General features: G+C 42.6%; 1 protein-coding gene across 3 annotated transcripts in view; it reads right to left on the reverse strand.

Moving 5' to 3' along the window:
- Positions 1 to 6,657: 6,657 nt before the first annotated feature.
- Positions 6,658 to 24,801, reverse strand: part of ASB5 (ankyrin repeat and SOCS box containing 5) — an 88,435-nt gene continuing 70,291 nt past the window's right edge. For 2 of the 3 annotated variants that reach the window (XM_057696145.1, XM_057696146.1), the window contains 6 exons: positions 15,612 to 15,691; positions 12,874 to 12,981; positions 12,033 to 12,183; positions 11,725 to 11,859; positions 9,542 to 9,733; positions 6,658 to 8,738 (listed from right to left, as the gene is read on the reverse strand). In XM_057696145.1, coding sequence (XP_057552128.1) covers positions 8,611 to 8,738; positions 9,542 to 9,733; positions 11,725 to 11,859; positions 12,033 to 12,183; positions 12,874 to 12,981; positions 15,612 to 15,691 — 794 coding nt within the window. In that variant the 3' untranslated portion in view covers positions 6,658 to 8,610. Of the gene's footprint in view, positions 8,739 to 9,541; positions 9,734 to 11,724; positions 11,860 to 12,032; positions 12,184 to 12,873; positions 12,982 to 15,611; positions 15,692 to 20,506; positions 20,583 to 24,801 lie in introns of those variants that run through there. The other variant, XM_057696147.1, reaches the window with a different exon arrangement.

Genomic DNA, 24,801 nt, shown 5'->3' on the forward strand with positions numbered 1-24,801 from the left:
GTTGGTTTTGTTCATTTGTTTTTATGAGTTTTAGGAAATAACACCCCACTAGGGGTAGAGAAAGTGTTTAGGCTTTGGCATGTGGGCTAGCTCAAGATTTCAGTGGTGATGGCTAGAGAGGTCGGTTAGGGCTATAGGTTGGGACTTGACTGAGAACAGTCTTGCTAAGGAGTTAGAATTTTTCCTGTGACAATTGTGCCAATTGTTAAGCAACTAGGTCTCTGTTTCACACAGGCCCTTCAGGTTCTGGCCCCTGGAGTTGGGACTGGGCAAGGTGGTTTCTTCTTTGCTGAGTTGTATTACATTCTGCCACTAGGGGGAACTAGAGAGCGGCCAGGAGGCCAGAGGAAGGGAGAAGGGCCGCCTGGAAGGTCGCCATGGCAACAAAGCTCCACCGGGCAGCGGCAGTTGGTGCCAGCGTCCAGGTAGTTTTCTTTTATTTTATTTTTATTATTTTATTTATTTTATTTTATTTTTTGCGTTCCTGGAGCAGGTTTCATCGTACTCCCTCAGAAGTTTCAGCAACCCCTGAGAAGGGGCGGCGCTCAGAACTCCAAGCCCCAGATTTCACTCTAGACCCCTCCTCTGAGCTGCTCAAGCATCAGCACCTGCTGTGGACCCTTCAGAAGTCTGTCTGCTTTCCCTTCAGGTTCTAGGCTCTCAGAACCCCTGTTCCTTGCCTTTGCTCTCCAGCGCTAGGGATCTATCTCTGTTCACTTGACGGTCTCATTTTCGTTTTTCAGCTTTTCAACATCCATGTAACCATTTCCTTACATTAAATTCTTGTTGAATTCATGGAGTGACTGTTTTCCTGCTGAATCATACATTGCTTCATACCTGGAGTAGCTCATCTGCGTCTTACCAGCACAGCTAAGGAACGTGCTGCTCCCCTGCGTCAGATCCATGGCGTCACGGATAGAGTGGACCAGCCGGATGCTCTGTGAGATGTTAAGACACTCAAAAACCTCTGCTGGTCTTGTGGCAGAAAGCCAGAAAGTTGATTTTGACCTACAGTAGGATGATGAACGTGCACGACGGGTCCTGCTGTAACAAGCAAGCTGTTTTTGTGGTTCTTTGCAGATTGTTGCAGAGGAGAAAAAGTATCAGATCAATAGCAGGATAACAGTTGCTAGGCGCTGTGGCAATTTATTCCAATAAAGATACTGAAATAGGACCCTATGGTCCTTGTCCGCCATGTCTTCTGCCTGCCTTTTGTCTGTGGAAAAACTATAGCTAAAGAATGAGTTTAACCAGAGATGTGAGAAAATGCAGAAACAAAGGAAAACAGTGAAAGGAGACCAAGTAATCGTCACTTAGTCATTACATGTAATCAAGGACCTTTAGTTCCTTCTCGAGGACTATAGGTCATCTTCTGAGCCATAACCTGTGCGCTGTCTTATAGAGACGGAAACCCCCACCAGGTGGAGAAGTTAACCACATGATGACCAGACTGTCGCCATGACATAAGCGGTCACAATTCTGGGAACGGGCCTCAAGAAATGGAAACAAACCAACCCTGAAACTGAAGACTGACTGCACTTGAAACAATCACGATGACGCTGGTCAGACCAATGATGACCAATGTCAAGATGACTGGCAGAGCTGACAGCGCTGTCTCTGCACGTAGCCCCCTCCCTCTGTCTGTAAAAGCTCTTGCCCACTGGTTGCCAGTGGTGGGGAGTCAGCCTTTGGACAAGAGTCACGCCACCTTCCCACCCCCCTGGTTGCTGGCCTCCAAAGTAAAGCAAACTCTCCTCTCCCCCAGCCTGGCCTCTTAACTGGCTTTTGAGTGGCGAGGAGCCGGGCCCCGCTTTCGGTTACAACACCTCAAATGGAAAAGCACCTATAGCTGAAGTTACCCCCCGATGAAGTTCTCGAATCCACAGTCATCCTCTAAGACCCCGCCAACTTCGGCACAAGCCAAACGGCCACTGAAGTCAGTGACTGCTGTTGACCTATCAGGTGTCAAAAGAAAGTTCAGAGAGTGTTACCTGATGTGAGCATATTGTTGATCGAGAAAGAAGACTTCCAACAGAAACTGCTCAGAAGCTGACTTTCAGCCATTACAGCGTGGTTCATAAAGTGTAAATGTGTGAGGACAGTCGGCCCTCTGGACCCGTGGGTTCCACAACGGTGGGTTTAACCTACCTCAGGTAGAAAATGTTAGAAAAAATAATGCCAGAAAGGTCCAAAAGGCAAAACTTGAATTTGCCTCCTGCCAGCAGCTATTTACATAGCATTCACATTGTATTGGGTATTATAAGTACTCTAGAGAAGATTTAAAATATACTGTAGGGTGTCCGTAGCTTATAAGCAAATGCCGCGCCGTGTTTTATAAGGAACTTGAGCATCCTGGGATTGTGGCATTCCAGGGAGACTGGAAGCAGATCCCCCGCAGATACGAAGGGGCGACTGTGCGCTGTTTTCTACTGTGATTGGTTACTGGAAACGTACAATCCTTTGCATGGCATAAGCTCACTCATTTGTAGCCAGACAGCTAGGAAGCTATAAGGTCACACGGATAGGAGGAAAGCTTAATGTTTTGTTTAAGGTCAGCATCAGCATTTCGGGACGTCTGAATAGTTCACGTTTTAGTTAAGTGACTGTGGGTGTTTGGTCCGGGGGGATCTTCAAACGATGGCCTCGGTTTGGATTTCTCTACCCCACACATCCTTCCCACGTGGGAGTTGGGGGGATGCAGACAGCATTCTGCTCAACCGGGAGCATCTGTGCTGTTCTGGACGTAACCTGCCCTTGTCTGCTTCTGCCCACGGGGAGGTGGGGAGGTCTCCCTGATTGGAGTCAGAGGGAAGGTTCGCTCGGCACTCTTACTGAGCCATGTCCTCCTACTGAGGCTCTGTCCATATTGAGGTGATATTTGAAAACGCTCTCAAGTTCTCCCTCTAGTTCTTTTAATGGGGCAAAGGGGTTGCCTGAGAAAGTTCCACATGACTTACCCAAAGAGGAAGAATCCCCTCCAGAGGGGTGTTACTCACTGGTGTATTTGTAGTGTCACGGCAGAATCGAAACGGGTGCATAAGTTTCAGGGCACAGTGCAAAGTAAAAATATGGGTCCCATTCTTCAAAAAGTAAGTATTTCGAGATGACCATTACACCAAACATGGGGCCCTCCAAGTGTGGGGCCCTGGAGCAGAGTCCAACCTAACGTTACTAAAACTAGCATCTATGTCTGTTTGACCATGTGATTTTCCTTCCCATACACAGCTCAGGAAGAAAGCTTGTGAGGTTCTTTTGAATACCCTCATTTTCTTTTTTCCTAAGGAGAACGTAACAAAGTCCAAAATTACTGCCTCCATTCCCCCAGCCTGAGACCCGTTGGCTACGAATTAAATTGAGTCCTTCCTTTCAAAGAGTCATTTTGTACCTAAGGCCTCTTGCCTTTATGTACATAATGGACACGAATCTGCATAATAATTTGAAACATAACAATGTAAAGGGCTGACTTCACTTGAGAGGGATGCCTTGAAATTGTGAGATGATTAGGAAAATACTTCTTTTTCCCCCATTATGTGTTTGAATTGTCCTGTCCCTGAGAATTAATATTTGCCCTAAGGAAGTGTGTGCGTGTGTGTGTGTGTGTGTGTGTGTGTGTGTGTGTTTAATTACCCTCTGGGCAGTGGAGAGAATTTAGAAGGACGTCTGCCCGTCACACTGACGGGGAGCCCCCACACCAGGGCAGTTTTGAATAAGTGCCCCCAGACTTCAGGGCAGGGCTGCTGGCTTCAGGGGCCTGAGGACTGTGCAGTGGCTTGAGGTGCCCACTTACAGGGCTCCGTCCATGGGTCTTTGGGTTATAGGGTTGTCCCTGTTCTGCTGTGATGCTGATGCCAAGAATCTAAACTCTCAACACCTCAAACCCACCCCCTGTGTGTCTTCAGGCATTTGCCTGTGAGACGGATTACATCTGCGCAGCGAGGTCCCTGAGTGGGTTGAGGCCAGAGACGCTGTAGGAAACATACAAGAAACATCCTATGGTGAATGAGACAGCCCGTCAGGACTAGGATTATCGGAGCTCAAATGTCCCTAATGCAGAGGCTGACAAACCCTGTTCTGGATATTTTCAAACCTGCCAAAATGTAGTGCTGAGCCGGAGGCATAGAGGCTCAGGTAAGTACACTGCTGTGGGTGTAGATGGTGTGGGTTCTTGAAAAGCCTGTGAGGATAACGCAGTGGCCTCCCATTGTGGTGTGTGGGCCTAGGGCATGGGAGTGAGCTGCTTTGCTGAGCTATAAAGGGATCCTCCTGAATTCTAAAACAATTCTGAAATCAGACAAAAGACTGAGGCAGGTGGAAAAAAATCAAGCCCACGACTGATGAGGTTGTTATCGGAGAATATAGCTTCTGTCTATGGCCAGGGTCTTCTAAACACTCAGCCCCGGGGCTCGATTGGAGCGTCTGCCCCGTCCCAGGCAGTGCTGGGCCTGGACAGGGCACATCCAAGCCCGAGCCTCGTCCCCACGCTCTGTGTGGGTCAGTCACTGCGCTGGGGGAAAGGGGACCGGTGGTGATCAAGCCCCTCCTCCTTATAACAAGAAGGGCGGGGGTGGGAAAGAGAGTGGCAACTTCAGAAAGACTGAGTGCTGGCCCCACACGGAACTGCTGAGGTGCCAGCCTTCACTCTCAATACCCCTGAGGTTCAGGCCCTGAGAGATGATGTCATGTCCAAAATGCTAGCTTCATCCCTTTTGAGGAAGAAACAAGCTAATAATCCTGCCTTGGGCACCGCAATGGTGCACGGAGAGATGGAGTCACTATCCCTTTCTTGTCCACAGCACCCTTCTCCCCCTCCAAAAAAACCCAACTTTTCTTTTCAAAAACCTGGCGTAGGGTGTTAATTCCCATCTTGTCTATGGCTAAGGGAAGATCGGAAACAGGGTTTTCTCCATATCTTTTCCCCTTTGGTCTAATGCAGGATGCTGGCTCCACGATAAAGGAAGTTTGAGGTCCTGTCGTCCCATCCAGCCCAGGCCCCGCTGCTCCGGCAGGGAAGCAAGCCTGTTCTTCCTTCCTCACATTTCATGAATTCTCTGCCTACCCTCCTACTGGGATGATTTTGCAGAGCCCTGCAGAAGGGAAGCATTGCTCCCGTGATCCGAGCTGTCCTGACTGAACATCCTGACTCACCGCTTCTCCTCCCCTGCAGCCACTAAATCCTCTGCTGGTTGATACCAAGTCCTATGCCCCACCCCCGAAGCCCAGCCTTTTCTTCAGGCCTTTGGGAGCCTTCATTGTCTGGGGGGTGATTCACCAACACAATCTGTTTGTGTTTGGGCTGAGAAACACTAAAATCTCCTGTTTCTTGCAACCTAATCCGTTGTGCTTGTGTGACACAGAGTGGCTGTTTCCATTTAGCACAGCGATTCCAGGAGATGTTTTGTTTTATTTAAGTCGTTTTATATTCCCTGGAGTGCACCCCTTTTTGTTGAAGTCCTAGAGCAGATGGAAAGGTAACAAGGCCTGAATTTTCTGAATAAGTTTTCCTCCTGAAAAAGACTGAGAATGACTTTTAAGGTTTTTAAGAGCGAGGGCAAACCTTAACATAAACTAATTACTTTCTTGTCCACAGCACCCTTCTCCCCCTCCAAAGAATAAGAAAGTAGAGAAATTACAGTAAAAAAGTGGGAATAACCCAAGGGAGAGAATACTTTTTTAAATTTGTTTGTAAATGGAGATCCAGTCACCTGGGTTCAGGGCCCTCCAAGGAAACACGATGGATACATGTAGACCTTTCTGGAAGAAGCCATCCTTCTACACTGTGTTTCTATTTACTGATTCAGATACAGCATCTATACTCTGTGGTTACAACAGTAATAGAAATTAAACATTCTTTCCTACAAAATAAGTGTGTTCAGCAGGGCTTTACTCCAGTGTTTATTTCGTCATATTGCTCTAATCTTACATCAAATGCAGACAGCCCTGGACCTAACCATTTTTCGACTTTACGATGATGTGAAAACCGTGTACATTCAGTAGAAGCCACACTTCGAATTTTGAATTTGGGTCTTTTTTCCAGGCTAGTGATATGCTGCCTGCTCCCCTCTCTCGATCCAGGGCAGCAGTTTCCGCTCCCTGGCAGCCCCCGATCACGGAGGGAAGCAACAGACACGCTTACAACCATTCTGGCCCCAGACAACCGCCTGCTTTTCACGTTCAGTACAGCATTCGATAAACTGCATGAGACATTCAATGCTTTATTGTCCAGTAGGCATTGTGTTAGGTGATTTTGCCCAACTGTAGGCTAATATATGTGATCTGAGCACATTTAAGGTGGGCCATGCTGAGCTCTGATGTTCCGTGGGGAATGTATATTAAATGCATTTTCGACATATGATATTTTCCACTTACGGTGGGTTGATTAGGAGGTAACCCCATACTAAGTATAGGAATATCTGTAGTATTTTTATTTTGTCTTTGTCTTTGTGGAATTTTATCCTTGGATATTTACACATATAGGACCTTCAAGGTATTATTTTCAATCTGCAATATCCTAGTCTCACTGCTCATGACACAGTGATTTGAAAACCAGTGGAAAACAAACAAACAAACAAACCAAAACCTAGGGCAATTGAATCATATTCTCCCATTACCGTCCATTATAAAATCAAATACTAATTAGAACAGAAAAAAAGTGTTTTATTCCAGGGATAAACATCACACTTTAATATATTAACAAACATATGATATATTTAAATTAGAACACTTCTTTGATAAGACAATCAAACGCAAGCTAAAAAAGCAACCAGCATACTAAAATTTTCAAGTGTCAATTTTTACTTCAGTATTTGATATTTACTTCTCTTATTGGCGCAAGATCAATTAAGAGGGATGCCTGGTATTACTCTTATGTTGTAAGATGACCTCTAGTGCAGGGAAAATACTAGTAGAAAACCGTTTTACTAAAAAGCAGTTTTAGTACATAATTATATTTAATAGGCTTACTCTATAATAAAAAAAACAGTTAAATGCATATTATTCTGAGGATATTACAAATTTAGTAGACTGAGATATTTTGTAAAACAGACTCATTTAAAAGTCTCTAGCCACATAGGAGACATTTTTTTAAACAAACATGCTACAGCCTTATTTCTACTTTCAAAAATCTAAAATGATTTTTTTAAAGTGAATCTTAGTAACTTTGGGGTTACATACAATAATAGTTTATTTTCCAATAAGCTATTTTCCAGACTTTCTCTGGAAGTCGGCCGAGAACTAAGAAAAAAGGAAACTAGGCCCCTGGGGTCATCAAAACAGAGGTCAAATATTTAATCAAAAATTGGATAAATTTATAAAACTCATCAAAATATTTTCTTCTACTTTACACAGTGTTATAAGTATCTTGATTATCTTATTTCTAAATCCATAACAGATTCAAATATAGTCTACATTGCAAAGAAGGCACAAAGGTTTTCTTTTTCTTTTTCTTTTTTAAACTGTTTTACATTGCACTCAAGTACAGTTAAGCAGAAGAGAATAAACCCCTGCAGAGGACACCACTACACTAATATCTTCTTGTACAGCATCTCCTTATGGTACAGTCTATGCCGAACCCTTGCTTTGTGTAAGAAGGATTAGAAACACCACAACGAAGGTCCACCAATAGGGTACATCTTCTAAGGGTCTACATTTGCTAAGTGATACCCCCTTGTCCTTTTCTTTGAAAACCCCACAATTTAAGGCAGTTTTCATCTTCCATTTTCTATAGCCTTGGACTGCCCCGATCCTGGAGTATGACCCAAGGCCTCTTTATCAACTAGATATGAATTTCATTTTCCTAGTCCAAGTACTACCAGCTACCAGTAGTCTCTCAGGTCGGGGAAGGCTGGTGTGATATGTGTAAAAGCCCAGAATGGAGACCTCAAGAGGCCACCCTTGAGAAGGAGGGGGTTTTCAAATAGCCTGAGCAGGTGTGTAATGTTCCAAAGTTCTCAGGGTGAGAGGGCAGTAGTGATCATTTCAGTCCTACCAGTTTCTGAAATAGGTCCATCTGAGGTGGTGAAGTGACCCGTGGGATCTTTGCAGGGAAGGGGCAACTGATCCTTTCTTTACTGAATCGATCATTATAGTGACAAGTGCACATTCAACATCTGTGGGATGCCTGAATGAGAATCACCTTTATCTCAAAAAGGATATGAGTTACTCTTTTCTAAACCATACTCATATTTTGTATTAATATCAAAAATACAGACAATCAATTACAGAGGCCAAAACTTAAAAGCTAACATGTTATTTGAAGAATATAGAACTTTAAAAATATAATATATGAACACTTTTAGTAACGGTTCCCATTTTTCTGTTTCATTCAAAAAAAAAAATGGAGAATTTCTCATTTTTTTTCTAAATCAACAAAGGGATATATAGGAATAGCTAATAATATATAGATATTTTAAACACACTATAGTCTCAAAACAGTGAAAATGCATAAAACAATAGTACGCACTAGTACACTTTAACTAAAATTGCTATTTCACGTCTTCCCAAGGTGTTCTCACATCTCTTTACCCTATCTTTACCATATTTTAATATGAAATGTAACTATGCAGATGAGATAGAAATGTTTGATGTTCAAATATTTAGAATTATTTTACTGCCTTATCGATACTGTAAGAAATTCTGCAATAGCGTTGGCAGCTGGAGATGTGGGATGAGGTGTAACCTTGACCGTCCGATGCAGTTTCTGATGCAGAGTCGGCAGAGCTGGCACAGAGAGCTTGGAGAGGCTGCAGAAGACGGGAAGAGATTTGCTCATTAACGTCAAGACGGAGTTTTCTATGTTGTAAGATACATGAAATCGAACCACAAAAAACCCTACAGTGCTTTGCAGTAAACTAGGGCAGCAGGTATGACCAGTATCCTAGGGAAATTTATATAAGCACTTGTACTGCTTTTATTTATAAGACTTTATTATAATTGAGGTATACTCCATGCAGGTTCTTTAAAACATTATAGTCTTCAGGCTTATGAAATTATTGTTGCATGTAAATCCTCAAAAAAAAAAATTCTGCATTTTGAAGGAAATATAAATCAAAAGCTCCAAGAAGTGTTATGCACTGAAAGAGGAATTTTTAAATTTTTTTTTCTCAAATTAGGTCTATTATTTAAGGCAAAGCAAATTTTACTGTAGTGTCTGGACCAGGCTTTAGTTTTCTAGAGCCAGGTCCAGAAAAATACTTCATGATTATGTTTCCATAACATGTTATAGATGATGCATGTCCTTATAAAATGGGGCATGTTTCCAAATATTTATTAAAATAGTAAACAGAATTACATATTCTTTATTGTCAAAAGAAACAACCTATTTAACTTAACTAAAGCAACACAGAATTCAGGTAAGATGAAAACAAAGAAAGTCAAGACCATGATACCTTCTTCACAGATGGGACCCAAGTGAAAAAATTACCTTCTTTCAAGAAATATCCCAACTGTTATGCCATTATTATTTTACATGCCCACAAAGAGTCTTCAAACTTCATGTACTTCAGGCAAACAAAACTTTTTAAACACCCACATGGATTCTTCTTACCTTCATGTTGAAGCAATAATCTTTCCACCAAACTGCTGGAGGTCGCTACATCGACGGGTCGCAGAAGCTCTGTGTTTCTGGCATTGGTGTCCGCTCCAAATTCTAGCAGTAAGTTTACAACTTCCGTACAGGACTGCTGAGCAGCGGCGTGTAACGGGGTATCCCAATATCTGCCTTTTTGTACGTCAGCGCCTACGTGGAAATGAGGATTGACGGTAAATGCAAACGGATTACTTAGGTGAGTCACTTACCTCACCAAGGCGAGCTGGGTGTGTCAGCCACAAAGGGCGCTTAACTCTTTCTGTCAGGAGTTATTTCTTTACATATGATATATACAAACAGGCATATTTCATATATATATACACACATATATTAAATCTTAAAACGTGGTACGTCTGGTTGGAACGTGCATACTTTTGTTAGATTCTCTAATATTTTTCTCATAATAAGATTAAAAAAAAAACTTTTAAAATGGTTCCCAAAGTAGTCCTATTAACGAGTATTATAAAGAGTGCACAATTAGGTCGACGCGTATCCTTTTTTATCCCGATGGGTAGTTTTTAGGATTATTCAGGCGCTTACTGCTCTTATTCTTTTAATTTATTTTAAGGCAATAGAGCACTTTGGTTTCTTGAAAAACTTGTGAATCTAGATACGTGAGCTCTTTGCGTAAAATGTATATAGATTTTCCTTTCACTTGTCAGTCATGTAGTCTAATGCAATAAATATGTAAAGGCACTGAGCCTCTTAAATGGAAAGGCACATTATATTTCTGCATGCAAAGTAAGTTTTTTTTTTTTTAAAAAAGAAACCTTACATGTTAAATTACCTGCTATGTAGTTATTTTATCTTAGGGCAAGCCCCTGGCACATGGTGGTCATTTGATGCTCGTGCAGTGAATGCATACTGTGTAATATTGTAAAGAATAATAATCCTATTTTCTAGGACATAAAGAGTTACAACACCAAGACGTGTCTATTAATAAAAATGCATTAAGTCCTTCTCAGCTGTTTTCTGACACCATCAGTAAAACTAACGATGTTTATAAGAAGCAGTGCATTTTAATAGTCCCTCTATACTCTCAAGTTTCCATAAATGTAATTGTTCTCAATATTTTTAAGTCAAATATAAAATGTTTAGTGGAAAAATTATATGCCTTAACAAAATCTCCATAGAGAAGGCAGAAACTCTGTTGGTTATATCAGTTTTATGGGAAAACACAGCCTGAGAATAAGAATCAATCCACAATTACTAGCAATACATTTTCAGGGTTTTTTTATCTGATATAAACTATTTGGGGAAGAATAGTATTGCTAGCAAAGTCAAGGAAGGTGATAGGGAAGAAACTCTTCTGGTGATACAAATTTATGGGAGAACACCACCAGAAAATAACTTGTCAGCTGTTATTAGCAGAACTCACCTGTAAGACCCTCACTAGATGTAAAGGGAAAGAAATAGTGGATGCAGACACTGCTTGAAGAAGTTTATAATTTAGCCAAGATGATACAACACATAACGGGATTGCTAAAAATATGTCAATATATATCAGAGGCCAAATGAGTGTCATAAACAGTAAAAACCATAGAAATCCATTTACTCATTTTATGTATATTTTAAGTACCTGCCACATGAGAGGCCTTGTGCTAGAGAAAAGAGATGATGGGAAATAAAGACATAGTTCATATCCTAAAAGGGCTCCCAGTCCTATAGTGGGAGAGACCACTATGGTCTCAAAAGATTAGGAATAGTTTCTTGGGTGCTAAAGCGGACCCTTGAGGAATTGGCTTGTTTCAAGTAAGTGAAAGGGGACTAAGTCTTCTCAGGTAGATTGCAAAGTCTGGGAAAGTCTTGGAAGATAAAGTTATCTAAGCAGCTATCATCCCTAACATTTCTTTTGATGGGTTTGTTCACAGGGATATACATATTTAGCACCATGATATTCAACCTTGAGGATTTTAATTTTACAACCTTTTATAAGTAGGGCTTTTGGAGTTTTGAGGTGGAGTTACCATAAATGAGGTTCTTTTTCTTGGTTTTATAGTTATATGTGAGAATGCTTAGAATAAGAACATTTTCAGCCATGAGATGTAATTTTTAAAGAAGCATATTTAGAGAAATCAATAAGAAGCTGAATAATTGCTTGTGTGTATGGACAGAACGGAAGATGCTGTAAAGAAAATTACCAGCGTAGAGAAGCTTCCGGACGCAGTGGAACTGCTGTGACATACAAGCTACATACAGAGGGGTTCCCAGGTGAGGAATGTCTTGGTCAACATCTATGCCCCAGGATATCAGGATTTCCAGACACTCATGGTGACCTGCCAACGCAGAGTACAAGTGAGTTTGGGTTTCCTGAACACCTGTTCCCCCACCTCCAGGACATACACCTTCCCCTAGGCTTCTCCCTGCAGTGTTATTCACTACAAATGGGGCACTGCATGGTGCCGAAGGAACTTCCTCCCCCTGTCACTTAATCTGGGGTCACGGTTACCTTTGCTGGCGGCCTCGTGTGTAGGGGAAGGAAGACAGGACTCCAGCTGGGGTTTGGCACCGTATTCCAGGAGCAGTTCTGTGCAGCTGGTGCTGCCTTGTGAGCACGCATTGAATAAGGGGGTCACACCATCTATGGTGATCGCGTTTACCTAAACCAAACCACAGCTCTGAGAATGAGAGTCACAGAATCACACACCATTCGCCCTCAGGCATTTAAAAAGGCAGGCGACCTGGGAACAGGTAATTGACAAGACGTGTGTAGTAAAGATGACAAAGGATATTTAGCTCACATACATCCGTAAGAAAAGCTTGACAACTTCAAGGTGTAAACAGAAATATGATGTGTTAGCTAATCCACAGGAGTAGGCACACAACTAGTGGAATCATAAAAATAAAATAAAAATAAAAAACCTCGAGAATCAAATACACACAAACAAACTCAATGATTAGGTACTTTGTAATTAGGAAAAAACGGTACAAATGTAATAGTGATGACAGTTGTGGTAAAGCAATTTTGCTGGTGGCAGTTGAAATTGGAAATTCTATTTCTGAGAATTTATCTTAAAAAAATCATTCAAAAGTTCAGCAAACATTATAGACACAAAGATGTTCCTCTATTGCTATTTAGAACCGCGAAAGCCGGAAATAGCCTGAAGAATACCCCAGATCATGCAGCGCGCTTTTGCAATGATTGGAAATCCTGCTTAGAGTGCAATAAGGCGATTTGAGAGATTTATTTCTGAAAACTACTAAGAAGGGGAGAGAAGCAAGATGGGCACGTTGCTTGGTTCTCTTAGCCTGGCGGTGTGGAATGGCTAGTGCGTTTCAGAGGCACTTACGTTGGCTCCCGCTTGCAGAAGCGTCCTGGCACAGGCCACGTGATCTCCAAGGCAGGCCTCGTGTAACGGGGTGACATGGTCTATGGTTACCGCATTGACGTTATAACCCTAAGGATGACATCAGTGATTTTGAAATGTAAGCAAACCATCAGATACAGTCCTCTCTATAATTGTCATTAGCGGGTGATATCAAACAAGATCAGAGAATCTCAGGCAAATCAGGTTTTAGTTTAGCAGGAACGGCCACTTCAAATGCCCAGAGCCAATCGGTTGCTGGAGCCTCTGAACCACATGGTCATAACCACCGTATCTACACCACATACAGCCTTAAGTAGTTTGTCCAACAGATTCTGAACGTTTTCTCTAAGTTTTGCTTTCTTAACATTTTTTTGTCTTATCAATTGTTTTGGTTGCTATTGTTATTTCGGTTTTCCTTTTGTAGAACTAAAGACTGTTTATAGGCTGGATCATCTGTTTTGATGGGGGATATAAAATTACAGGTCAGCCCAGACTGGGGTAGAAATAAATTGTATGAAGTTGCGCTGTGAATTTTTGGCACTAAATAGGTATAACTATGTTGGGCAGAAAAACATTTTTTCTAGTCTGCTAGGTTCTTTTGGCTGGTCTAATAATCAAATTGACATAAGACTGATGAACAGAAGAAAAACAAGTTTAATTTCATACGTACGGAAGCCTGATCGGCATAGGACCTAAGATGTTGTGTGAAGCAGGCCGTTTATATGACTTCATAAAGAAAAAATCGATCATTTGTGAATATTTGACAAAACAAAGGGACTTGGGCTTGGAGTAGCAAAGTAACGAAAGTAACGTTTGTTGATACAGCTTCTGCATCCCACGTTCGCCACCTCCAGTGACAAGGATGCCCACCATCCTCCCAGCATGGGGAGGACACCTTCCCTGGGAGCTTTGTGTCCTGCTTTCAGGAGAACAAAGCAGGGGCAGAGTGTTCTGCTATATACTGGCTGTTTCTCAAGTAACTTTAATTCAAAATATTCAATGCGCTCCCTTGGCATATTTGGGGGTGGCCTGCCCTGAGCCCCACCAACTAGACTATATGCTCGTGGTTACAAGGTGTGAATATGGAGTCAGTTACATTTGGGTTTGAAGCTCCATAATGCAGTAATTATTTTAATTTGGATAACTACTCTAACCCCTAAATTTCAGGGTTCTCACGAGGATTAAATGAGATGATACACACAAAGCTATAACAATTAGAATGCCCAGCCTGTAGGAAATGTTTGATTTTATTTCATTATTCAATCAAAACTAAGTAAAACCTGAAGTATTCTTATTCCAATTAAACTAATGATATCAGATTAAAATAATTAAACATTGCTAGGATATGAGATTCCTTGCCTTCTTGCCACTTTTGGTAAATCACTGTTTATTGACCATCACTCTAAGCAATATCACAGGGAGATTTTCGTGGCCAAATCCCCATAGCATCTTACAGATTACCATGATCTGGAATAATACCGGAATGGACACAAAGAGTCTGAAAATGAAGGCAAGAAAATAAATATCACCCCAAATCTCTGTCACCAGCAAGCGGCAATTTCCAAGATTCCTTAGATTATCCTTTGGGAGGTTTCGAATTGGCGAGCACGCAGCCAGACTTGGAGAGCTAATGCCCAACTGCCGCCTACGAGAGTGGCTGGTGACAGATGCCTCTCTGAAGGTCGAGATTCCATCTCGCAAGGGCTCGGGGTGGGGTGGAGGGTGGCAGCCTCTGACTCCTCTCTGCAGGCCTATCCGCCAGCACGTGAGCTACGTGTTGAGAAATACCCTAAGGTTCCTCTCCGCCTGGAGAACAGCACGGCCCTTTCAGGGGGGCTACCCTTTAGAACGTAGTGACGTTTTTGCAGTATTTATTGTATTTTTCATCAAGTGAGGAGCAAACAACATAGTCACAGGGTTATCCCGGGACCGGAAGGCCCCAGGGAGTGTCTTGTCCTGCATCCTCACTTTACAGGTGAGAAAAAAGAGGCTCCCACAGGCTGTGATGCACCTCAAGTGCCAGCCTGGAATCCAGGTGCCTGGAGCCCAGGCAGTGCTGCTTGAAGTGGGCGACAACCCTGCCTTCCCTCGAAGTCATCTGAGGAAACTCCTGTCTCCCTGAGCAAGCACTTCTGGATCTGGGTGTGCATGTAAATCATGCTGGCCAAGCCAGAGTCCTTTCTACCTCAATAAGGAATCTGTGTTTTTCATTTTCCCTCGAGTGAGTCTGAGAGCACACAGGTTGTAGAAATGATTGTTTTGTGGCTTTCGTAGGCAAATCCCCATAACATACTACAGATCATCATAATATAAAAAAGATTGTTTAGGCATCTGGTCGGATTACCGCTTCTTGGATACTTTATGACTGAACTAAGCCTGCAATTAGCTGCACACGTTGTACTGAGTTAAGTGTATTTAAAATGTGTGATGAATGATACATACATCCAATTACTTCTTGCTTAAATATGTCTATCAATGAACAAATATACTGTATGAGAAAACTTGTAATTCTAAAACATAAAAGACTATACCAAAATATTTAAAAAGAAGTTTCAAAGATAAATGAGAAACTGTGGACTTGACTAATACTATGAGTTAAAATAAAAAGCTAGGAAAATTTATTAAGCAATCTTGATTAGTTTTGAGTTGATTACCATGGACAATGAATGTGCTGTGCTTGTGGGACAGGGACACATTTTAACCTGCACGTTATATTTCACCTGTGATAGAAATGTTCTCAGAGAAAGAAGACGACCTTGACTTGCCGCCTCATGTAGTGGTGAGCGATCCGCCCAGGAACCTGCCAGAAAAGAAAGAAAGCGAAAATCTGTGAGTCTGAATAAACCCTGGTGGATGCAGTTAATTCCTGCGGAACAGTCATAATTTAGGTTCCGTGTTCAGCAAGGTGACCAAGATACGTCACCACGTCCCGGAAACTCAAAGCTGATCTAAAGGACCCAGGTGGGCAGCTTCCAAACCCAGAGGGCTGTGATGCACGTTCTGGAATTGGCCTGTTGCAGACCTGCTATACCTTTTGAATTATTTTCCAATGAGGAGAAGGATTAAGGTCACTAGATCTGCCCCCAAACCCCTCTGTTTCACGGTTTTTCAGGCAGATCACAAAGAAACAAGTTTTTGCACCGTCCGCAGAAACAGCAGCTGGAACCGCCACCCCTCCCCACCCCCGCCCACCCCACTGTTCCCTCTGCCCTCCGCATCCCGACTGCCCGCCCTCGGCGGGAGGGGGCTGCCGCTGTTCCAAGGAGCTGAGCCCCAAGTCCCGAAATGTAAGGCAGGCCAGGTGGGCCCTAGCAAGGGGGTGTCCCAGGGTGGGAGGGGCAGACTGTCCTCGGTGGCCTTTTTTTGTTTGTTTAATTTTTTAATTTATATTGGAGTATAGTTTCAGGTGTACAGCAGAGTGATTCGGTTATACATATACATGTATCTATTCTTTTTCAAATCCCTTCCCCACTTAGGCTGTTACATAATATTAAGCAGAGTTCTCTGTGCTACATAATAGGTCCTTGTTGGTTATCCTTTTTAAATACAACGGTATGTACATGTCCATCCCAAACTCCCTAACTGTCCCTCCTCCTCACTCTTCCCCCCACCAGTAACCATAAGTTCGTCCTCTAAGTCTGTGAGTCTGTTTCTGTTTTGTAAATAAGTTCATCTGTATCATTTTTAAAGATTCTGAGTATAAGTGATACCATACGCTATTTCTCATCAGTGTTTGAAATGGTGCTGAGAGTGCCAAGGGCTCGCTCAGGGGCCACTGATTCTCCTTGTGCCAGCAGTTAGCAGATGGAGGCACCAAAGCCCCCCAACCCTGTGCCCTGGTGGATAAATCACTGACCTGTCATGTCCCCCATGACCTGTCTTCTGACAGGCCTTTTGCACCCCCCCACTAGAAAAATCAGTGCCCTCCCATGTAGAAGCCCCCTTTCCCTTCTCTCCCAGGCCTCTCAGCACCCAGCCAGCACCCAGAGGTACACCTGCCCCTCCCATCCTTCCCCCAGTGTGGTCCACCCAGGTAGCTTTATAAGGTACTGGGTTGGTGCACAGTGATCTTCTTGTAAACAAGACCAGCATTGTCAGTTTTATTTAATGGACATGAGAGATCACCTTGGAGTGATTAAACAGACAGGCTATGCAAATCAGAAAAAAACTCGGTTAAAGGATATCATTCGCTGATGAGAGAGAAAAATCTTCCCGCTATAATGTGATTGTTTGCTAATATCTGTCTCCTTGTCTACTACCTCTTCCTCCTTTTTTGGATCCATAAGATGCAATAAATATAAATAATTTTTTTTTTATAAATAATTTTTAAAAAATAAAATAAATTGCTGATCAGTCCTAGTTTAATTTAAATAAAGTCACTTAGCTATTGGTCAGAAACATAAATTTCATGAAAAGCATGTCTAAAGCTTGTTTATACAGGTCAGGAAAATTATCGGAAACATAGTAAGGTGTTGTACTTTCAGAAACCACCTCTTTCTTCCTGCATTTCGTACCTTGGGAAAAGCCCAGACATATAGCTATGCGTCTGTGCGATGATCTTACAGTAGAACTTTGCCACCAGTGAGGCCCAAACAATTCCATTGGCTAAAATGTGGGACACGTCTCACAAGGTTAATGAAATGACCCGGTGAACGCAGTGTAGAGCGCAGAAGTCAACTGCCAATCATCAATCTCTTTATATCCAATGATATTACGGGGTTTTATTGAAAATATAAATCTTTCTTCTCCTTACTGCTGATTTTCAAGTGATGAAATCACAGCTAATGTTGAATAGTGTTTACTATGTGCACGATACTGACCTAAGCAGTGTGTGTGAATCTCATATGGTTCTCACAGCTCTTTGAGGTACATATAATTAATATTTCTGTTTTAAAGTTGAGGAAATGAGAGCTGTAGAAGAAATGAAAACATTTGAAGAGACACACAGTCTAACTCCAGAGCTGATGCTTCCAGTTACAACTGCTTTTCCATCAAGCAGTATTTCCTGCTTATCCAGAAAATTAAGAAACCCAACATCCAATTCTTTGAATTCTCAATTGAACAAAGAATTACTGTTATTAGTTTTTGTGTATTATTTCTTTGCAGTATACAATGCTCCTGTTTTATATTAAAAGCAGAATTGAATTAACACATCCCAATAAATATTTGTTGATAGGACGAAATTTGGCAGCAAAATAATAATTTATAAGAAATTGAAACATTATCCTCTTACTAAATAAAATGCAAAAGTCACCATCATAAATAACATTCTTTTGGGGAAGAACTATGTTTCAAGTTCCATCCACAAAGATAAAATTCAGTGCTTTAAAAATCATACACATCTGTTCGTTTTATCATTAAGGCAAACAACTTGATTGCAGTGTGAAACTCTGGAGGACTTCGGAACATATATCAGTTTTCACTGCGACTCTTTAAATAAGAAAATTATAATGTTAACTTTCCAAACAGACTGCATGTGAAACCACTATTTTCAGTTTAATCAGCAGAGCAGGAGTAAATTAATGTTTTTAAGCAGTCAATGCGTAAACATATGTTTGAAGTTAAATATTCATTGATAACATTTATAATGATCACGTGCTCCCTCCCGTATAATGGGTTAATAAATTTCATCACCCTAATTTACCTCTGACTCCTCATCGCTGCCTGTTCTTCCATAGTCACCAGCTAATGCAGCAATTAACCAGATGTTGGGCCTGCAAAAAGTCTATAGAAATGGCCATTTCTTTCTAGTACATTATGAAGACATTTAAGGGCCAGCAAAACTAACAATCTTCTCAGCTGAGGGTACTCGATATTCCTATTTTGCATACAATTTATCCACGGAAATGATTGCATTAGTCTTCTGAACAATATCAGCCTTGCTTGCCGATGTTCACAAAAGAGAGAGGAAAAAAGGAAGGGGGTCATTTAGAAAACAGGCCACACCAGGGCCAAAATAAAGAAATATAAGTGTTTGTTGAATTTCCACCTCATCACAGCCCCCACTTCTCCCCCAGGAGTTCTGTCCCCACTGTCCTTGTCTTTATCCCCAAGACTTAAGTCCGTGTTGGTGGAAGAGAAAAGCTGAAGCCAGATTTCTGCACGTGCATTTGCTGTTATCTCTATTCACATGACTTCCACTGGCATGAAAAAGGGTTAAATGTCACTGAATCTGCAGGAGAGTGTGGGCAGTGCTCAGTGAGAAAAGCGCTGAGAACTTGCAGGGTTAATGAGGGCTCCCTGGGCCCATCAGGCAGGGACCAGCTTCTAAGGGTGACCGCCCTGTTATTTCATGGGATGAACTCAGCTGGGCTCACCTACCTAGGACCCCAGCTGCCTGGTGGCCTTAAAGAAGAGGGCAGGAAGGAGCAGGAGGAGGAGGAGAAGGAAATGGAGACCAGGAGGAAGTGAGAAATGAGATGAGAGATGTGGGTTGGAACCCAGAGGCTCACAGAGGAAAAAGACTGAGGGGCCGGGCAGGCCCAGCATGGGGCGGTGGTCTTTGGGAAGTACCTAACCTCTCTGCGTGTCAGTTTGCTCATAAAATAGGAAAAACACTATCTATGAGACAGGATTGAGGGCAGATTAGAAATGAGCGTGCTGAGTGCCCGCCTGCCATGTGAACGCATGAATAATATCTTGCATTCTTTGTTAAATATGAACTGATAAATAGGGGAGATTTTAATATGAATTTTAGGGCACAATCCTTTTTCTCCAAAATTAGGGAAACTCAAGCCATAGATAACAGCATCTTTTGACCAAAATGATTTTCAGTGCTATCAGCTTAATTAAATAAGCCATACAAAGCAATGGAATGATTTATAAATGTATTTAAGCCAACAGTCAACACTGCTGCTGTAATTTTCTTTCCTAACTAAGCTATAAGAAATCAAGTCATATCAGTCCATTACAGCAGTAATGTATAGTACATGCTCGCTAGTCAATGAAAACAAGTTTTTGTTTTGAATTCTACTTACTTAAGTCCCAAGCAACCACACTTCATTTGCTTCCTTATAATTCCTTAGATGAATTTCTATAATTAATCTGGTAACATGTGAGCATCAAAGGATATATCACGCTCCAGTTTCTGTTTTGAACTAAATCTTCACCCCTCCCTACTTCTCCCTTTCCAAATCTGAAATGTAGCAACTGCAAATTTCCACTCAAGTGTGTTCAAGAGAGTAAATATCTTACCTTTCAATACAGATATGCTTTATAGTAGAAAGGTTTATAAGCTTTCTCAAGATCAAACAAAAGATAAACATCTTCATTTCCAACAACATTTTAACTTTACAATCTTGTTAGACTTCAAATTAGGTACATAAGGTTTTTTAAAAAAATGTTCACTTTAACTCCTTCGGATAAATTATTCAGTGTGAAAATTGTTTTACAAAATATCTGTAACTTTCACCAGCTAATCTAATGCCTACGGTTATGGTCTCTCTGCAGCTACACAGGAGGTGACTGCCTATATTTAGAAACAACACAGGTTCCCAGGCATCTGGTATATAATTTACAGGGAGAGAGCCTGCCCTGTTCTGTAAACATCACCTTACCAGAGCAAAAACATTCCCGTTCTTAGATATTTACAGATTAGTAGGGGTCTATACCATACCTAAATCACCATCTCCCCACGGCACTTCAAGCCAGCCACTGCTGAGATAAATCCGACTCATGTCTTTTTTCAATCAGCATTAAAAAGAAAAAAAATCACTTGCCATGTGCTAGCTCTGTTCGGCCATTTTATAGAGCTCTCAGCTCTTGTAACAGGACCTTTCACCTCCAAAAAGAAAAACCGCTTTTGAAAATTCTGATTCCCTTTCAAACCTGCCTTTTCTTATTGCTCACTGCGCTTTGAGAAATTGGCTGTTTCTGAGTCATTTTTTTTTCTCCTTACAGTATGTGCTCTACAATGAAATGAAAGTATTACACTTAGATCTCTGCCCAGGGCTATGATGAAACCATTTTATTTTTCAGAAAGTCTCTGCCTTCTCCACATCCTAGTCCCATCGGCAGGAGAGGAGAGCAAGCTTAGCAGCGGTGCAGACGGCGCTCTGGGTTTGGGTCGCACCCACTTTCCTCGGTGGTCCCAAATGGGAAAGTCAGGACAGTTATCTCAAACAGGGCATGACAAGGTGAGGTGAAGAGCAGTGGCATCTTCACACATGAATCAGAGTGCAAAGTGCTACTACATTTTACAGATTGTTGATCTTAAATCAACAAATCCTCCTCACCAGGGACCTGGATTTACTGTGAAGTTCACAACATGTAACTTTCACAGCCACTTTCTAAGATTCTGTATGCAATTTCACGTTATCTGTCTTAAAGAAGATCCAAAGATGTGGCTAAGCTTCAGACTCAACATCTGACCCATCCCTATTTGCAAGTTTATAAAATACTCTTAAAATCACCAGAGATTTACTGACCCTGTGTACTTTTCTGTTTAGCAGTTTAATAGAGTCACATAAATCCTTGAGGACATGGTTGATAAGCAACGTGTTGCCAAAAGCAGTCTCTTCAAAGATTGAGGCCATCCTTGTCTTTCCTTTCTCAGAATACGTCCTTGTCTTTCATTTCCTGAGAACAGTGCGAGTCCAGATCTGAAACCACCGGGAACTCCAGGTATAATCCTGACTTGCAGGGACATGCCACTTACTCTGATTGATTTCCTGTTCACAGTCCAGGAGCCCTCCATTATCTCGTGAGAAGACAGGGTATGGGCCCGCACAGGAAAAAGCAAGACAAGTGAAAACACTGCTGTGGTTTATCTTAAGAAAAAAGACTAACTTCTCAACAAAGTGAAGACAGTGGTTTCCCCCATGAATATCCAAAGTCAAGAGAGGAAGAGTATTTAAGACTCTTTTTAGAAGCTGGTGCTGCTCTTGGGAGAGATGACCCAGTTGTTCCAATTAACCCTTAGTGACCATTGGTGCTGCAGACAGAGCCTGCTGGGCTTCATCACAGAGACCTGAATTGAGAGTCCAGCACAGACACTAGCTATGGGAGCTTCGGCAGTTATTTAACCCCAGAACCTCAGTTTTCTCAACTGGAAAGGGAAGGATAATTCTATCCCCGTCATAGGGCTGTAATGAATGTGAAAGTACTTAGCACGTTTGTACTAAACACATTTGAAATATGACAATACAATCCAAATTCCATTTTAAACAAGTACCTCCGTATATCTGCCCCATGAGCTTTTCACTACATCTTCTAAACAGGAGATAGAGTAATTTAAACTATGGACGATAACAAAGCTTTAGCCCATCTTATTCCTCTCACATATATCTGTAGGAGATACAAACAGATAGGGAACGGTCAAAATTCGGAGACAATGATCACATCCATACAGATAGCCCGCCAGCCTATAGCTCTCACCTGGCCTCTCCTACACATTTTCATGACACATCACAAAATTTACTTCTGAACATTCAGGTAGCTATCGTGCTGTCATCTCAAGACACGCCTACAAGCAAACTCATCACCTTTCTCTCAAAAGCAGCGATTGCCTTTTGCTTCCCTGTTGCTTTAAACAGTGTCACTATTCCTCCTGTCACCTGGCACTAATAAGATGGTTTTAAATTTAAGCTCAACAGTTTTCAAGGAAACTTCATATATATTGACTATGTCCTGCACTTTTTGCAGGGAGGCAGTTCTTACTAAACGAGGTACTTCTTTTTAGTCTTTTATTTTTCATGGCTCCTCATGGCAGGCTCAGTCCTTGCATCCATCTACTCTCACTCTTGGGGGGTCTCTTCCAGTCCCACTGATACAAACACTATCCACATGTCATCACCCCAAATTTACATCTCCAGACCAGCTCTCTCCTTTAAATTCAAGACGTGCATTTCCAGCTGGCTCTTCAACTTCTCCGTTTGGATATCTAAATAGACAATGCAACCTAACATGCCCCAGGCCAAACTCTGGCTGTGATCCTCCAAATCTCTTCCCTATCAGTAAATGGTAACCCCATCATCCAGGTGCTTCAAGACCAAAAACCTTTGTGTAATCCTGAATTTCTCTCTCTCACACCCCACGGGCAAACACCCGTAAGTCCTGGATTATATTCAAATATAATCTAGACTTTGATTATTATCTCATAACCTCTACTGCTACTACCCTAGTCCAAGCCACCACTGCCCCCGCCTGACTTACTGCAAAAGCCTCCTGACTGGTCTGTGCACATCCACCCATGCGCTCCCAACAGTCTGTCCTAAACACAAGGAGCCTTGCAAGGTCAGAAAGACTCCAGTGGCTTCCTTTCTCACCCAGAGTAAACTCCAAGGAACTTATGGCCTACAAGGGGCTCCAGGCTCCTCTCTGAGCTCTGCTGTAGCCCTGCCCTGCATCCGTGGTCCTAGTTGAGCCACGATGAACAAACACACCATCCGTGATTCTGTCCACTCTGCCTGCACGTGGCTTACGGTTGACTTCTGGTCTCCACTGGAATCGCCTCGTGGGGTAGCCCCTCCTTGACCACCTTATACGAGAACGTCCTCCCCACCCCTCCCCAGCACTCCTTCTATCTCGTTTCCCTTCTCTGTTTGTCTTCATAGCACTGATTACCACGGAATGGAAGATCTTAGAAATCGGGACTAGCTGTGATTTGCGCATTGCTGTACCCCCAATACCTACCACGTTAACAACGTCTATTGATGGGTGAATGTGCAAAGTCATGTGAGCTGTAGAGGCTCCCTAGAGCTTGGGGGCTCTGACTCCTAAGTCCATTGGTTCTTAAACGGTGCCTGGCCTCTCGCCGTCCCCATCGATAGGCCCTGAGAGTAACAATCTTCCTTAAGCAATAATCTTGTGCCTCGCATTCATCCACTACGTATTCATTCATTCAACATTTACGGTGATCTATCTGCCAGGCAATTTTGACCCTTCTGGATGCTGGAGATACTCAAAGATGAATGAAGTATGTTCTGTATTTGTCTGAATTCAGTTTGGACTCTACCCTCCCAGATGGTTTTCCAGACACCAGTCTCTATCTCACCAGTCTTGCCTGAATGCTGCCCCAGGATTAAACGTCCAAAACCACCTCGAGTTCCGGCCAGCATGTGTGCTCAGAGTGGGGGCTTTGCTGTCCCAGGAAAAAGACTCCCATCTCCTGGGGGAGCTAACCACCCCCCCTACCGCCCCCGCTGGGCACACATGCCCCGTCTTCATGACAGCGTGTGGCTGCTCTGAAATGGCCTCTGGGATCTTGTCACGCTCAGGCTCAAAAACTTTACTGGCTCCTCGCTGAATGTAGTCTAGCAGCCTTATCCTGGAATTAGAGTTTATCTATGGTATGGATCAGATTTCCCGTTTTGTTTTATGTTCTACTACTAACCTTCACATATTCCCCTCTTTAAGCTAAACTGGACTGTTGTGCAAGTTCCCCCAAACTCTCTTTTTTCCTTCTTTTTTCTGTTCTCTTCCCTCAACTCAATTCTCTTTCTCATATTGCAGAGTAACTTGTTGATGTGTGTCTGTGTTTCGGTTCTTGTTTTTCCGGCTCAGCTTCCAGGGGCTGACTAAACCCAAACAGCAGGAGTGGCTTGAAGATAGCTTCTCTCAACTGAAAAGCTAGGCTCCTGGTGGGGTGGGGGTGGGGGTGGGGGTGGGGAGGAGGGGTTGCACATGAGGGTGAGAACCAGAGAGAAAAGAAAAGACAGGAGAATAAAGAGGTGGGAGGGGGCTTGTGAGAGAGGAGAAGCAAAAGGCATAGACAGGGAGGCAGAGAGCAAGAGAGCGAGTTGTCTCGTGCTGGCCCTGAGTGAGAGCAGGAACCCACGTCCCTGGCCATGCCCGAGAGCTGATAAGACAGAGGAACCCGATGGGCCCTAAGCTCTAGTGTCCCCACCCTCAGGACAGAGGTACACGCTTTAGTTTGGTGTGAAGGCAACAGATTTGCTGGACTTTTTTCAA

Source organism: Hippopotamus amphibius, chromosome 10 (assembly GCF_030028045.1).
Source record: "Hippopotamus amphibius kiboko isolate mHipAmp2 chromosome 10, mHipAmp2.hap2, whole genome shotgun sequence".
Taxonomy (NCBI): domain Eukaryota; kingdom Metazoa; phylum Chordata; class Mammalia; order Artiodactyla; family Hippopotamidae; genus Hippopotamus; species Hippopotamus amphibius.